The 17,841-nt window shown below is 43.7% G+C and overlaps 1 protein-coding gene across 2 annotated transcripts in view; it reads left to right on the top strand.

Annotated features, from left to right (window-relative positions):
* LOC123998592 (ankyrin repeat domain-containing protein 13C) overlaps nucleotides 1-17,841 on the top strand; it is a 71,719-nt gene that overhangs the window by 20,408 nt on the left and 33,470 nt on the right. For both annotated transcript variants that reach the window (XM_046303588.1, XM_046303577.1), the window contains exon 3: nucleotides 3,245-3,349. In XM_046303588.1, coding sequence (XP_046159544.1) covers nucleotides 3,245-3,349 — 105 coding nt within the window. The remainder of the gene's footprint in view (nucleotides 1-3,244; nucleotides 3,350-17,841) is intronic.

Raw genomic sequence — 17,841 nt, 5'->3', positions numbered from 1 at the left:
TCGTGCTGTGAGGATGTTTTTCAGCGGTAGGGACTTGGAGACTCGTCAGGATCAAGGGAACGATGAAATGAGCAAAGTACAGAGTGATCCTTGATGAAAACCTGCTCCAGAGCGATTAGGACCCTTAGACTGGGGCAAAGGTTCACTCTCCAACAGGACAACAACCCTAAGCACACAGCCAACACAAGGCAGGAGTAGCCTCAGGACAAGTCTCTGAATGTCCTTGAGTGGCCCAGCCAGATCCCGGAATTGAACCCGATCGAATATCTCTGGAGAGACTGAAAAAAGCTGTTGCAGCGATGCTCCCCATCCAACCTGACAGAGCTTGAGAGGATCTGCAGAGAAGAATGGGAGACTCCCCAAATACAGGTGTGCCAAGCTTGTATGGTCACACCCAAGAAGACTTGAAGCTGTAATCGCTGCCAAAGGTGCTTCAACAAAGTCGTGAGTAAAGGGTCTGAATACTTATGTCAATATTTCCGTTTTGTTTGGAATATTCATTTGCAAAAAGGCATCAGGATATGTAATAAACAGATTTGCAGCTGTGTGTGTGTGTGTAGTCGGTATAAATGTGTGAGCATGCTATGTGTGTGTTGGAGTGCATGTGTGTAGAATCCTGTGAGTGTGCATAGAGTGCAAAAAATAAATAAAATACTAGGGTCAACTCAGTCCGTGTAGATATTTTGTTTGCTATTGGTTATGGCTTATGGCTTGGGGATAGAAGCTGCTCAGGAGCCTGATGGTGTCAGACTTGATAGACTGGTACTGCTAGCCATGCGGAAGCAGAGAAAACAATCTATGGCTTCGGTGGCTGTCTTTAAGGATTTTCCTGGCCTTCCTTTCACATCGCCTGGTATAGAGGTCCTGGATGGCAGGGAGCTCAGCTCCAGTGATGTACTGGGCTGTCCTCACCACCCTCTGTAGCGCCAAGCGATCCAGGACGGTGCTGTTGCCATACCAAGCGGTGATGCAGCCAGTCAAGATGCTCTTAATGGTGCAACTGTAGAACTTCTTAAGGATTTGAGGGCCCATTCCAAACTTTTTCAACTCCCTGAGGATGGATGCTGAGCTCCCAACTATCCTCTGTACCTAATACCTCCCATTTGTGGAACTACTTTGAATGTATCATTTCAATTTTCTTTAGGCAATAAGATGGCTTCTTCTAGACTACATTCAGGAGTCATCACTATAGCATTTGCCCAAAATGCCAGTTGGCCAGTCTGCCCTTGCATCAGGAGGAGAACTTTCCATTCTCTATGACTGAGGGAGGTATGTCTTGTGCATTCACTGTGACATTTGGCTGAGTAACAAGGCAGAACAACAAGTTTGGACTCGAATGAGAGAGTATACTACTTAGGTTCATTCAGTTGGGTAATAGGGTTTTCTGGTAGACCCATGTTCCCGGGATAAAGAAAGACACTATTGTTCTACACAGAAGAGCATCCATGTGGCTTTTGTTCAATGATTTAGAGTCATCCATTGTAACAGGTTGCCAAAAAGGAGTGATGATAGTCCCAGTTCCTACCCATGAAATGGCTGGCCTATATGGCCTATATATTTTCCATTCAGTGTAATTTTTATAAATTCCAATTATCTTTTGTATGTGAATCTCTATTTATCAATACAATTTATGAATGGCATTAGCCAAAGTTGAAACAGAATTGCATGGAGGCCACAATTTCAGGAGATGTCACTGTTATATTAACAGTCGAAACAGCAGGCCCCATTTTGGCTCTGTTGCTGACAAAGTGCCCATCCCAGGAAGTACAGAAGCTCTGTATTTCACTCACTGCGGTGCTGCTTGTTGTTGACATATAGGCAACACCTGGGTGTTTGGGCTGTTGTATTGTCCCATCAGAATACAAATTAATTGATGTCTGTTTATTTCCTGGCTTAGGATATGTTGTGGTCAAGCCAGAGGTAAAAACAATTGAATTTCCTACAGCCTTCATAGTTGTTTGGCATTGCAGAGCCAGATGTGTGTGTGTGGCTCATCAGAAGGGATCCTATAGCTATAAGCTAATAAAGTTGTAAGCCCATATGCATGCATGAGGTCATGTGGTTTAACAGCACAGTTATTTTCATCCCATTCTTACTCACATTACTCTCATCTATGTTCAAGTTTAACATGAATTGTCCTCTACAGCTACAAAGCATTTGGCTCCTGTATTAGTGAAAATAACTTGCAGGCTACACTGAAAATAGATAGCCTAACAGTGGAATGTATGAGAGTATAATAAACCCTTTATAAAATCATAATGAAATAGTTTGATTGGGACGGCTAATATTTCAGAGACAATCCTATGAGGCCTTTTCGAAGGTGTGTATGTGACCAAAATGTTATATTTTTCAATAATTATTTGAAGTGAATTATATTTGAAGTGAAGCCATTCTACCGTGTCAATTCATTTATTGCAGACTTCCATTTTTGCAACCGTTCCCTGGAGAAGAGAAGTTAGAATTCTAATTTAGAGCTTGTTCCGAAATCGGCATGGTGTCAGGTTGGAATTAATATTAGCTTCAGGTGCCTCTTTTGTCTTTTTGATAGGGAAGCTCAGTGGAGTTTGAATGAAATACTTGTCATGACAACCAAGGGCTGATGGGAAGCGTTTGGTGGGAAAAATAGTGTACTGTTGACTTTAGACTATGAAGAAATGCTTACACAGAACCCGCTTGTTAAAGTTTTTGGAAGTTATTAATTTGATTTCTTTGCAATGCTTGACCCATGTCTCCAGTACAGTGTTTCCCAACTCTGGTCCTCAAGTACCCACTACAGTACATATTTTTGTTGTAGCCCTATACAAAAAGAAGATTCACCTCATTGAGGCCTTGTGGATTATTTGACAAGTTGAATTAGGTGTGCTTGTCTGGGGCTACAACAAAAGTGTGTGCTGTTGGGGGTACTTACGTGTTTTATTTATTTATTTAACTAGGCAAGTCAGTTAAGAACAAATTCTTATTTTACAATGATGGCTTACCCTGAGTTGGGTAAACACTGCTCTAGTCAGCCCACACTGGGCTATGTAGCAGTGCAAATCAGATTAACCACACACACATTTTTTACATTCAAGTACTTTGTCATGTAAACACTTTTTAGGCTATTTCAATATAAATTATTGTCATCGTCGATTGTTGTGTGCAAATTGTCAATGAACTAAGAAGGCAGTGCTCTCTCCCACTAGCCTTGTCTCTGTAATGACCTGTAAGTCAATTACTGTTGCCTTTTTGTTTATTTTTCCCACAGAGTGTGCCCATCTGCTGCTGGCCCACAATGCACCAGTAAAGGTGAAGAACGCTCAGGGATGGAGTCCCCTGGCAGAAGCTATCAGCTACGGAGATCGACAGATGAGTAAGCAACCGCACCCCGACTCAGACTGGCTCTACTGTGCCCAGTGGCCCCTAAATCCTGACCAGTGTTCCCCCTATCATAGATGGCAGGTAGCCTGGCAGGTAGCCTAGCAGTTAGAGAGGCAAGCCAGCAACCGAAGGGTTGCCAGTTCAAACCCCGGTTCTGACGGGAAAAATCTGTTGAAGTGAGCTGGCAACCGGTGGGTTGCTGGTATCAAATCCTAGATGCCATTACCTGCTGTTGTGCCCCAGTGTGAAGCATTTGTGTCAGAAGTCATGCTTGTTTGCTTGAATGCCCCACCTGTGTGGGAGAGAACAACAACTAGGGGGGAAACTTGCAGATGATCCTGTGCATTCCTCCACATGGCTCTCAAAGTTGGCACCAAGCTGCCCCTTTTTTCCATCAGGGGAGAAATTCCTCAAGGGTCTCAGGCTTATGTGTTCAGATGAAAGATAATTCATTAGGAAATGCATCTCTCATAGGCTGGGTATAGGCACGCCTCTGTATCTCCCCTGTTTGTTCCACAAGCATGGCCTGGTAGTGTTATGTCAAGCCCCCAAGCTTGTAGAGCTACAGTTGAAGTCGGAAGTTTACATTCACTTATGTTGGAGTCATTAAAACTCATTTTTCAACCACTCCACAAATTTCTTGTTAACAAACTATAGTTTGGCAAGTCGGTTAGGACTAGAGGTCGACAGATGAATCGGAATGGCCGATTTAATTAGGGCCGATTTCAAGTTTTCATAACAATCGGAAATTTGTATATTTGGACACCGAATTGGCAAATTTTTAATTTTTTAAATTTTTTGTGTTGTTTTTTTTTGTTTACACCTTTACTTAATCTTTATTTAACTAGGCAAGTCAGTTAAGAACACATTCTTATTTTCAATGACGGCCTAGGAACGGTGGGTTAACTGCCTCCTTCAGGGGCAGAACGACAGATTTTCACCTTGTCAGCCCGCGGAACCAATCTTGCAACCTTACAGTTAACTAGTCCAACGCAATAACAACCTGCCTCTCTCTCGTTGCACTCCACAAGGAGTGCCTGTTATGCGAATGCAGTAAGCCAAGGTAAGTTGCTAGCTAGCATTAAACTTATCTTATAAAAAACAATCAATCAATCATAATCACTAGTTAACTACACATGGTTGATGATATTACTAGATATTATCTAGCGTGTCCTGCGTTGCGTATAATCTGACTGAGCATACAAGTATCTAAGTATCTGACTGAGCAGTGGTAGGCAGAAGCAGGCGCGTAAACATTCATTCAAACAGCACTTTTGTGCGTTTTGCCAGCAGCTCTTCGTTGTGCATCAAGCATTGCGCTGTTTATGACTTCAAGCCTATCAACTCCCGAGATGAGGCTGGTGTAACCGAAGTGAAATGGCTGGCTAGTTAGCGCTCACTAATAGCATTTCAAATGTCACTCGCTCTGAGCCTGTGGTTGTTTCCCTTGCTCAGCATGGGTAACGATGCTTCGCGGGTGGCTGTTGTCGTTGTGTTCCTGGTTCGAGCCCAGGTAGTAGCGAGGAGAGGGACGGAAGCTATACTGTTATACTGGCAATACTAAAGTGCCTATAAGAACATCCAATAGTCAAAGGTTAATGAAATACAAATGGTATAGAGGGAAATAGTCCTATAATTCCTATAATAACTACAACCTAAAACTTCTTAACTTGAAATATTGAAGACTCATGTTAAAAGGAACCACCAGCTTCCATATGTTCTCATCTTACTTAAACGTTAGCTTTCTTACATGGCACATATTGCACTTTTACTTTCTTCTCCAACACTTAGTTATTGCATTATTTAAACCTAATCATCATCATAATCGGTCGGCCTCTAGTTAGGACAACTACTTTGTGCATGACACAAGTAATTTTTCCAACAATTGTTTACAGACAGATTATGTCACTGTATCACAATTCCAGTGGGTCAGAAGTTTACATACACTAATTTAAAAAGCTTGGAAAATTCCAGAAAATTATGTCATGGTTTTAGAAGCTTCTGATTGACTAAAATTATGTAAATTAGTCTATTGGAGGTGTACCTTCAAACTCAGAGCCTCTTTGCTTGACATCACGGGAAAATCAAAAGAAGAAATAAGCCTGACTACGGTTTGCAACTGCACATGGGGACAAAGATCGTACTTTTTGGAGAAATATCCTTTGGTCTGATGAAACAAAAATAGAACTGTTTGGCCATAATGACCATCATTATGTTTGGAGGAAAGGGTGAGGCTTGCAAGCCGAAGAACACCATCCCAACCGTGAAGCACTTGGGAGGCAGCATTATGTTGTGGTGGTGCTTTGCTGCAGGAGGGACTGGTGCACTTCACAAAATAGATGGTATCATGAGGGGGGAATATGATGTGGATATATTGACGCAATATCTCAAGACATGGAAGTTAACTCAGGAAGTTAAAGCTTGGTCGCAAGTGGGTCTTCCAAATGGACAATGACCCCAAGCATACTTCCAAAGTTGTGGAAAATTATTTAAGGACAACAAAGTCAAGGTATTGGAGTGGCCATCACAAAGCCCTGACCTCAACCCTATAGAACATTTGTGGGCAGAACTGAAAAAGTGCATGCGAGCAAGGAAGCCTACAAACCTGACTCAGTTACACCAGCTCTGTCAGGAGGAATGGGCCAAAATTCACCCAACTTATTGTGGGAAGCTTGTGGAAGGCTACTTGAAACGTTTGACCCAAGTTAAACAATTTAAAGGCAATGCTACCAAATACTAATTGAGTGTATGTAAACTTCTGACTTAAGTTAGGGAATTCTTACTAGGATTAAATGTCAGGAATTGTGAAAAACTGAGTTTAAATGTATTTGGCTAAGGTGTATGTAAACTTCTTACTTCAACTGTATATCTGTCACATCATTTTGACCCCATATTTGTATTGTTATTTCTAACCTCTGTCCTGTTGTAAAGCAGTAAAGTGCCCATGTTGTCACCCTACTCTTGGTTGTGAATCAAAGTACAAAGAAGATCATTTTGACAGGCTGAGACTGCATTCTGTCACTCTGAACGTGGCCAACCACAGGTCTGTTCTGGACTTAACTCGCCACAAAGGGAGCTTTTGAACTGCTAAAGTGAGTTAGAGGCCTTAATGGAACATTGCACTTAAAAAGGGACAAGGATAACATTTTTTTAAAACTGTTTTACTTTCTTCCCCTTGTCTCTTTCATTTGGCTGTTCATCATTGTCCCTAGCCTTGTGAACTTCTGCTGGTCAGAGTAACGTTAGCCGAGTCATGAGAAGCATACATTTCCTCTGACTGACATTTCTCATTCTTTAAGAACACACTGCATTTTAGATCATTAAAAACTCTAACCTCCTCCCTCTATGGCCAGCTTTGATATCTTGTGGGTGTGTAAGAAGCCTGATGTATTGTATAATTCTCCCTCTTTCTTCCCATGGATCATGACAGTACATATATGGGAGGGGGAGTGTGCTTGGATGGGTTTCTTTGAGTTTGGGGTTGAGTTATAAAGGGGGACTGTGTTATGTACCGTACCTCGAGTGGGATGCATACAGTGGGGCAAAAAAGTATTTAGTCAGCCACCAATTGTGCAAGTTCTCCCACTTAAAAAGATGAGAGGCCTGTCATTTTCATCATAGGTACACTTCAACTATGACAGACAAAATGAGAAAAACAAATCCAGAAAATCACATTGTAGAATTTTTTATGAATTTATTTGCAAATTATGGTGGAAAACTTTTGTTATTGACCAAATACTTATTTCTCTCAATACGTTGTTATATACCCTTTGTTGGCAATGGCAGAGATCAAATGTTTTCTGTAAATCTTCACAAGGTTTTCACACACTGTTGCTGGTATTTTGGCCCATTCCTCCATGCAGATCTCCTCTAGAGCAGTGATGTTTTGGGGCTGTTGCTGGGCAACACAGACTTTCAACTCCCTCCAAAGATTTTCTATGGGGTCGAGATCTGGAGACTGGCTAGGCTACTCCAGGACCTCGAAATGCTTCTTACAAAGCCACTCCTTCCTGTTGCCCAGGCGGTGTCTTTGGGATCATTGTCATGCAGATAGACCCAGCCACGTTTCATCTTCAATGCTTTTGCTGATGGAAGGAGGTTTTCACTCAAAATCTCACGATACATGGCCCCATTCATTCTTTCCTTTACATGGATCAGTCGTCCTGGTCCCTTTGTAGAAAAACAGCCCCAAAGCATGATGTTTCCACCCCCATGCTTCACAGTAGGTATGGTGTTCTTTGGATGAAACTCAGCATTCTTTGTCCTCCAAACACGACGAGTTGAGTTTTTACCAAAAAGTTATATTTTGGTTTCATCTGACCGTATGACCTTCTCCCAATCTTCTTCTGGATCATCCAAATGCTCTCTAGCAAACTTCAGATGGGCCTGGACATATACTGGCTTAAGCAGGGGGACATGTCTGGCACTGCAGGGTTTGAGTCCCTGGCGGCGTAGTGTGTTACTGATGGTAGGCTTTGTTACTTTGGTCCCAGCTCTCTGCAGGTCATTCATTAGGCCCCCCCGTGTGGTTCTGGGATTTTTGCTGACCGTTCTTGTGATCTATTAGACCCCACGGGGTGAGATCTTGCGTGGAGCCCCAGATTGAGGGAGATTATCAGTGGTCTTGTATGTCTTCCATTTCCTAATAGTTGCTTCCACAGTTGATTTCTTCAAACCAAGTTGCTTACCTATTGCAGATTCAGTCTTCCCAGCCTGGTGCAGGTCTACAATTTTGTTTCTGGTGTCCTTTGACCAAGAGCTCTTTGCTCTTGGCCATAGTGGAGTTTGGAGTGTGACTGTTTGAGATTGTGGACAGGTGTCTTTTATACTGATAACAAGTTCAAACAGGTGCCATTAATATAGGTAACGAGTGGAGGACAGAGGAGCCTCTTAAAGAAGAAGTTACAGGTCTGTGAGAGCCAGAAATCTTGCTTGTTTGTAGGTGACCAAATACTTATTTTCCACAATAATTTGCAAATAAATTCATTAAAAATTCTACAATGTGATTTTCTGGAATTTTGTTTCTCATTTTGTCTGTCATAGTTGAAGTGTACCTATGATGAAAAATTACAGGTCTCTCATCTTCTTAAGTGAGAGAACTTGCACAATTGGTGGCTGACTAAATACTTTTTTGCCCCACTGTACACTGGAGAGCAGAGTACACCATGGCTGCCTTCTGTAATGTGTACTGTGCATGGCTATATATGTAGCAGGCATAAAAGAAACACCAGAAACTAGAACCTCTATACTGGTCTTGGGGAAAAAAAATGACGGGAGGTTCTCTTCTGCACTGTTCAACCAATCCAGGAAATGTGGTGTGTCGCCTTGTTAATGTCCAAAAGCGGAAGTCGTGTCACAGGCTCTCTTTCCGTTTCCCCTAAAAAGCAGAACATTCGATTGTTGTGAACTCCGATAGGAAACAACACCTTCACTTTGCTGATCCTCAACACTGTTGCCCCACAAGGATGCGTGCTCAGCCCCCTCCTGTACTTCATATTCACCCATGACTGCGTGGCCATGCACGCCTCCAACTCAATCATCAAGTGTGCAGACGACACAACAGTAGTTGGCCTGATTACCAACAATGACGAGGCAGCCTATAGGGAGGAGGTGAGGGCCCTGGTGTGGTGTGCCAGGAAAATTAACTAATAAGAAATAACACAAAAAAACGGAAAACTTGAGAATGCATAACTATTCACCCCCCCTCCAAAGTCAATACTTTGTAGAGCCACCTTTTGCAGCAATTACAGCTGCAAGTCTCTTGGGATATGTCTCTATAAGCTTGGCATATGTCTCTATAAGCTTGGCATATCTAGCCAATTGAGAAGTTTTTGCCTGGGCAAAAATCCCATCTCCTTCAAGTTGGATGGGTTCCGCTGGTGTACAGCAATCTTTAAGTCATACCACAGATTCTCAATTAGATTGAGGTCTGGGCTTTGACTAGGCCATTCCAAGACATTTAAATGTTTCCCCTTAAACCACTCGAGAGTTGCTTTGGTAGTATGCTTAGGGTGATTGACAGGGTCTTGGCCAGGTCGCAGTTGTAAATGAGAACTTGTTCTCAACTGGCCTACCTGGTTAAATAAAGGTGAAAGACATGTTTTTTGTCCTGCTGGAAGGTGAACCTCTGTCCCAGTCTCAAATCTCTGGAAGACTGAAATAGGTTTCCCTCAATAATTTCCCTGTATTTAGCGCCATCCATCATTCCATCAATTCTGACCAGTTACCCAGTCCCTGTCGATGGTGTTCTTGGGGTGATGAGAGGTGTTGGGTTTGTGCCAGACATAGCGTTTTCCTTGATCGCCAAGAAGCTAAATTTGATTCTCATCTGACCAGAGTACCTTCTTCCATATGTTTGGGGAGTCTCCCACATGACCTTTGGCGAACACCAAACGTGTTTGCTTATTTGTTTCTTTAAGCAATGGCTTTTTTTCTGGCCACTTCTGTAAAACCCAGCTCTGTGGAGTGTATGGCTTAAAGTGGTCCTATGGACAGATGCTTCAATCTCCGCTGTGTAGCTTTGCAGCTCTTTCAGGGTTATCTTTGGTCTTTTGGTTGCTTCTCTGATTAACGCCCTCCTTGCCTGGTTGTGAGTTTTGGTGGGCGGCCCTCTCGTGGCAGGTTTGTTTTGTAAATTCTTTCAATTTTTAAGTAATGGATTTAATGGTGCTCCGTGGGATGTTCAAAGTTTCGGATATTTTTTATTTATAACCCAACCCTGATCTGTACTTCTCCACAACTTTGTCCCTGACCTGTTTGGAGAGCCCCTTGGTCTTCATGGTGCTAAAGGTCAATCAGATTTGTGAACATGGTCCCTAGCTGTGTGTTGCCGCTTTCCATGTTGTCTGTTGTCTGTAGCTTGTGAGGTGTGGAAACACTTTGTTGCTTTTATGAATTTTGTTTTGCTGCTTTTTGTTCTATGTTGCTCTGTCTGTATGCTATGTCTTGCTTGTCCTATGTTGCTTTGTCTTGCTTGTTCTATGGTGCTATTGTCTATATTGTAATTGTTTTTAATAACCTGCCCAGGGACTGCGGTTGAAAATTAGCCGGCTGGCTAAAACCGGTACTTTTACTGAAACGTTGATTAATGTGCACTGTCCCTGTAAAAATAAAAATAAACTAAACATGGTTAGCAGATGTTAATGCGAGTGTAGCGAAATGCTTGTGCTTCTAGTTCAGACAATGCAGTGATAACCAACAAGTAATCTAACTAACAATTCCAAAACTACTGTCTTATACACAGTGTAAGGGGATAAAGAATATGTACATAAGGATATATGAATGAGTGATGGTACAGAGCAGCATACAGTAGATGGTATCGAGTACAGTATATACATATGAGATGAGTATGTAGACAAAGTAAACAAAGTGGTATAGTTAAAGTGGCTAGTGATACATGTATTACATAAGGATGCAGTCGATGATGTAGAGTACAGTATATACGTATGCATATGAGATTAATAGTGTAGGGTAAGTAACATTATATAAGGTAGCATTGTTTAAAGTGGCTAGTGATATATTTACATCATTTCCCATCAATTCCCATTATTAAAGTGGCTGGAGTTGGGTCAGTGTCAATGACAGTGTGTTGGCAGCAGCCACTCAATGTTAGTGGTGGCTGTTTAACAGTCTGATGGCCTTGAGATAGAAGCTGTTTTTCAGTCTCTCGGTCCCAGCTTTGATGCACCTGTACTGACCTCGCTTTCTGGATGATAGCGGGGTGAACAGGCAGTGGTTCGGGTGGTTGATGTCCTTGATGATCTTTATGGCCTTCCTGTAACATCGGGTGGTGTAGGTGTCCTGGAGGGCAGATAGTTTGCCCTCGGTGATGCGTTGTGCAGACCTCACTACCCTCTGGAGAGCCTTACGGTTGAGGGCGGAGCAGTTGCCGTACCAGACGGTGATACAGCCCGCCAGGATGCTCTCGATTGTGCATCTGTAGAGGTTTGTGAGTGCTTTTGGTGACAAGCCAAATTTCTTCAGCCTCCTGAGGTTGAAGAGGCGCTGCTGCGCCTTCTTCACGACGCTGTCAGTGTGAGTGGACCAATTCAGTTTGTCTGTGATGTGTATGCCGAGGAACTTAAAAAACTTGCTACCCTCTCCACTACTGTTCCATCGATGTGGATGGGGGGTGTTCCCTCTGCTGTTTCCTGAAGTCCACAATCATCTTCTTAGTTTTGTTGACGTTGAGTGTGAGGTTATTTTCCTGACACCACACTCCGAGGGCCCTCACCTCCTCCCTGTAGGCCGTCTCGTCGTTGTTGGTAATCAAGCCTACCACTGTTGTGTCGTCCGCAAACTTGATGATTGAGTTGGAGGCGTGCGTGGCCACGCAGTCGTCGGTGAACAGGGAGTACAGGAGAGGGCTCAGAACGCACCCTTGTGGGGCCCCTGTGTTGAGGATCAGCGGGGAGGAGATGTTGTTGCCTACCCTCACCACCTGGGGGCGGCCCGTCAGAAAGTCCTGTACCCAGTTGCACAGGGCGGGGTCGAGACCCAGGGTCTCGAGCTTGATGACGAGCTTGGAGGGTACTATGGTGTTGAATGCCGAGCTGTAGTCGATGAACAGCATTCTCACATAGGTATTCCTCTTGTCCAGGTGGGTTAGGGCAGTGTGCAGTGTGGTTGAGATTGCATCGTCTGTGGACCTATTTGGGCGGTAAGCAAATTGGAGTGGGTCTAGGGTGTCAGGTAGGGTGGAGGTGATATGGTCCATGACTAGTCTCTCAAAGCACTTCATGATGACGGAAGTGAGTGCTACGGGGCGGTAGTCGTTTAGCTCAGTTACCTTAGCTTTCTTGGGAACAGGAACAATGGTGGCCCTCTTGAAGCATGTGGGAACAGCAGACTGGTATAGGGATTGATTGAATATGTCCGTAAACACACCGGCCAGCTGGTCTGCGCATGCTCTGAGGGCGCGGCTGGGGATGCCGTCTGGGCCTGCAGCCTTGCGAGGGTTAACACGTTTAAATGTCTTACTCACCTCGGCTGCAGTGAAGGAGAGACCGCATGTTTTCGTTGCAGGCCGTGTCAGTGGCACTGTATTGTCCTCAAAGCGGGCAAAAAAGTTATTTAGTCTGCTTGGGAGCAAGACATCCTGGTCCGTGACTGGGCTGGGTTCTTCTTGTAGTCCGTGATTGACTGTAGATCCTGCCACATGCCCCTTGTGTCTGAGCCATTGAATTGAGATTCCACTTTGTCTCTGTACTGACGCTTAGCTTGTTTAATAGCCTTGCGGAGGGAATAGCTGCACTGTTTGTATTCGGTCATGTTGCCAGATACCTTGCCCTGATTAAAAGCAGTGGTTCGCGCTTTCAGTTTCACGCGAATGCTGCCATCAATCCATGGTTTCTTGTTAGGGAATGTTTTTATCGTTGCTATGGGAACGACATCTTCGACGCACGTTCTAATGAACTCGCACACCGAATCAGCGTATTCGTCAATATTTTTATTTGACGCAATACGAAACATGTCCCAGTCCACGTGATGGAAGCAGTCTTGGAGTGTGGAGTCAGCTTGGTCTGACCAGCGTTGGACAGACCTCAGCGTGGGAGCCTCTTGTTTGAGTTTCTGCCTGTAGGCAGGGATCAGCAAAATGGAGTCATGGTCAGCTTTTCCGAAAGGGGGGCGGGGCAGGGCCTTATATGCGTCGCGGAAGTTAGAGTAACAATGATCCAAGATTTTACCACCCCTGGTTGCGCAATCGATATGCTGATAAAATTTAGGGAGTCTTGTTTTCAGATTAGCTTTGTTAAAATCCCCAGCTACAATGAATGCAGCCTCCGGATAAATGGTTTCCAGTTTGCAAAGAGTTAAATAAAGTTTGTTCAGAGCCATCGATGTGTCTGCTTGGGGGGGATATATACGGCTGTGATTATAATCGAAGAGAATTCTCTTGGAAGATAATGCGGTCTACATTTGATTGTGAGGAATTCTAAATCAGGTGAACAGAAGGATTTGAGTTCCTGTATGTTTCCTTCATCACACCATGTCTCGTTAGTCATGAGACATACGCCCCCGCCACTCTTCTTACCAGAAAGATGTTTGTTTCTGTCGGCGCGATGCGTGGAGAAACCCGTTGGCTGCACCGCATCGGATTGCGTCTTCCCAGTGAGCCATGTTTCCGTGAAGCAGAGAACGTTGCAGTCTCTGATGTCCCTCTGGAATGCCACCCTTGCTCGGATTTCGTCAACCTTGTTGTCAAGAGACCGGACATTGGCAAGAAGAATGCTGGGGAGTGGTGCGCGATGTGCCCTTGTTCGGAGTCTGACCAGAAGAACGCCTCGTTTCCCTCTTTTTCGGAGTCGTTCAATGATGGCAGTCTCAGACTAAAGTATGTAGTGAACAACCCAGCTAGCACATAACGTTCTGAGAATCATGTTTCTTAGGTGAGAATTTCAGTACTTCAGCAAAACGTTTTCTGCATGTTTCCTCATGGTTCTATTTAAAGTCATGTTCACATTTAGAACACTTAGCCTAAAACCCCACAAGAAAATACTAAGGTTCAAAGAACATTCTAAGAACGTTATTTTAAAACATATACATTCCGTTCTCGGCATCAACAAAACTCTACCCTCTATCTTGTTAAGTGTGTTCAGGTGTGTTGGCTTCGCCCACTAATTGGCCACACCTGATCTTAATGAGTGCTAGTTTCCTTTGAAATGGGGTCTGTTTGAATAGACAAAAATTAAAAGCTTAGGTAGCTCCATCCTTGTGGCGCTGTAGACTAAGTCCATGGATTGAGCGCAGAAGATCGTAGGTTTAAATCTCACAATAAAAAATAAATGTTTTTGTTTTCAAGTGTCCTACCTGTGCTTGGAGTTCAACATTTACATTTACATTTAAGTCATTTAGCAGACGCTCTTATCCAGAGCGACTTACAAATTGGTGCATTCACCTTATGACATCCAGTGGAACAGTCGCTTTACAATAGTGCATCTAAATCTTAAAGGGGGGGGTGAGAGGGATTACTTATCCTATCCTAGGTATTCCTTAAAGAGGTGGGGTTTCAGGTGTCTCCGGAAGGTGGTGATTGACTCCGCTGTCCTGGCGTCGTGAGGGAGTTTGTTCCACCATTGAGGGGCCAGAGCAGCGAACAGTTTTGACTGGGCTGAGCGGGAGCTGTACTTCCTCAGTGGTAGGGAGGCGAGCAGGCCAGAGGTGGATGAACGCAGTGCCCTTGTTTGGGTGTAGGGCCTGATCAGAGCCTGGAGGTACTGAGGTGCCGTTCCCCTCACAGCTCCGTAGGCAAGCACCATGATCTTGTAGCGGATGCGAGCTTCAACTGGAAGCCAGTGGAGAGAACGGAGGAGCGGGGTGACGTGAGAGAACTTGGGAAGGTTGAACACCAGACGGGCTGCGGCATTCTGGATGAGTTGAAGGGGTTTAATGGCACAGGCAGGGAGCCCAGCCAACAGCGAGTTGCAGTAATCCAGACGGGAGATGACAAGTGCCTGGATTAGGACCTGCGCCGCTTCCTGTGTGAGGCAGGGTCGTACTCTGCGGATGTTGTAGAGCATGAACCTACAGGAACGGGCCACCGCCTTGATGTTGGTTGAGAACGACAGGGTGTTGTCCAGGATCACGCCAAGGTTCTTAGCGCTCTGGGAGGAGGACACAATGGAGTTGTCAACCGTGATGGCGAGATCATGGAACGGGCAGTCCTTCCCCGGGAGGAAGAGCAGCTCCGTCTTGCCGAGGTTCAGCTTGAGGTGGTGATCGGTCATCCACACTGATATGTCTGCCAGACATGCAGAGATGCGATTCGCCACCTGGTCATCAGAAGGGGGAAAGGAGAAGATTAATTGTGTGTCGTCTGCATAGCAATGATAGGAGAGACCATGTGAGGTTATGACAGAGCCAAGTGACTTGGTGTATAGCGAGAATAGGAGAGGGCCTAGAACAGAGCCCTGGGGGACACCAGTGGTGAGGAGACAGATTCTCGCCAAACAGTTAACCCAAACTAAGCTGGGGATAGAGCAGCAAAATAATAAAGTTTGAGTCAGGCAAAGACTTGCTGCAATGTGGTCTGTGTGTAGCTGGTGTAGAGGAGTCAGGCGCAGGACAGCAGATATAAGTAAATAAACGTACTTTACTCAAAATATACAAATGCGATACAATAAAGAGAGCCCACATTAACGGACCATACTACATACAAACAATTACTCAAACAGACGTGGGGGAACAGAGGGTTACATAATGAACAACTAATTGGGGAATTGAAACCAGGTGTGTAAGACAAAGACAAAACAAATGGAAAATGAAAAGTGGATCGGTGATGGCTAGAAGGCCGGTGACGTCGACCTCCGAACGCCGCCCGAACAAGGAGAGGGACCGACTTCGGCGGAAGTCGTGACACATACAGTGCCATCAGAAAGTATTCATACCCCTTGACTTATTCCACATTTTGTTGTTACAACCCGAATTCAAAATGGATTAAATAAATAAAAAATCTCACCCATCTACACACAATATCCCATAATGACAGTGACATTTTTGCAAATTTATTGAAAATTCAATACAGAAATATTTAATTTATATAAGTATTCACACCCCTGAGTCTTAATGTTAGTATCACCTTCAGCAGTGATTACAGATGAGTCTTTCTGGGTAAGTCTCTCTCTAAGCGCTTTGCACACCTGGATTGTACAATATTTGCACATTTATTATTTTTCAAACTCTTCAAGCTCTCTTAAGTTGGTCATTGCTAAACAGCCATTTAAGTCTTGCCATAGATTTTCAAGCCATAGATTTTCAGAAACATTCAATGTCATAACATGATGCAGCCACCACCATACGTGGCACTCAGTGATGTGTTGTGTTGGAATTGCCTCAAACAACCCTATTCTGTACAGACTTCCTTCCTCCCTAAATGGGGGGGACGGGACTATGTACAGAAAGTGCTGAAATTTCTAAGCGCTTTACCCGATATGGATGAAAATAACCTCAAATTAAAGCTGACCGCCTGTACTTTAACTTCATAATCATTGTTTAATTTCAAACTTTGAAAAGAAAAAATGCTTCACTGTCCCAAAAATGTACAGAGGGCACTGTAATTCATATGCCTAAAAGTACCGTAGAGCTCTTTTTACTTGCATACAATATAGCTGGATCGCACCATCCTTCCCCTAGGCATTCGCCACCCTGCAGCACCCCAACAAATCCCACTCAGCTTTAGGATCTTAGTGAAACATTCATTATTGTTTTCAGGTGTTAGGCCAAGGTCAGAGTGACAACCAACAGTACGGTAGACCCCCAGGGCCAGGACTGAGCAGCCCAGCAGCTAGGGATTGCCTAAATAGGTATCTCCCCTGACGTGGGCATGTTGTCAATACAGACTATTTTTGTCGTACAGTATTCCATAGAAGGCATCCATACCTTGTGAAAGTTGCAAAGTATACCCTTAATCTTGTATTAAATCTAATCTAGTGATACATAACCTGACATTTCTGCCATACATTGTGGGAGGATAACCAACCTTCCAATTAATGGCAATGCATTTCTTAAGTGCTATTAATGCTAGGCTACACACTTTTATCTGATAAGTATCAACATTTCCAAGTAAACAAGGAGAAGGGAGAATCTGTAGACCTGCTGAGTTAAAAGAACATACTCTTTTCCAGAATTCAGCCAGCCTTCACAAGAGCATAACATTATGCAAATATGTTCTCTTGTGTTTTACACCTCCAGCAGAGGAATGACATTTCTAAGTGCATGAAATTTGCAAAATGTTCTAAAAACCTGTTTTCGCTTTGTCATTGTGGGGTATTGTGTGTAGATTGAGGGGGAAAAAAACATTTAATCCATTTTAGAATAAGGATGTAATGTAACAAAATGAGGAAAAAGGGAAGGGGTCTGAATACTTTTCAAATGCACTGTATGTATCTATTCATCATCATCAATAGTGTCTCCTAGGTCTTCCTTACATTTTAGTTGTACATGTTTTGTATCATCAGGAAAAGCCTCTATCAACCCTTGATACAATGTGGAAATAAACTTTAGAGGTTTGTTAGACTTCCTTAATATAGTTTCAATGTTTGAAGCTTCTGGCTTGTCCAGTGTTTGCTGCACAGAGAGAATAAAGTGTTGCATCTGCAAAAGTTCACCTTGGCGACACCACAGACTGGTCTTCCCTGGTTGCCTGACCCTGCTGAGACCCCTGTCACCATCTGATCCTGCTATAAAGCATGACAAAGAATGACCTTGGTGTACATTTATACATTGATTCTATTCTTGGATAATAGAATGGTTCAATAATTGAAGTCACCATTATTCCCAGATCTCAGACTGTAGCTTTAAGCTTTAGTCATGTAGCTACTGTAGGCCTTGAAAATAAAAGAGAGCCGCACATTCTAGGAGCTCAGAGGTGGTCACCCTGATGAAGACAGCTTGGCTGTCGAAACGTTGGTAATTACATTTTTGCATCTGAGCTCCTAGAGTGTGCAGCTCTCTTTTATTTTCAAGTTTTCTACTCCGCTAGCCAGC

This window comes from Oncorhynchus gorbuscha, linkage group LG02 (assembly GCF_021184085.1).
Source record: "Oncorhynchus gorbuscha isolate QuinsamMale2020 ecotype Even-year linkage group LG02, OgorEven_v1.0, whole genome shotgun sequence".
Lineage (NCBI taxonomy): Eukaryota > Metazoa > Chordata > Actinopteri > Salmoniformes > Salmonidae > Oncorhynchus > Oncorhynchus gorbuscha.
The sequence above is the reverse complement of the archived record's forward strand: the minus strand, read 5'-3'. Positions and strand labels throughout refer to the sequence as shown.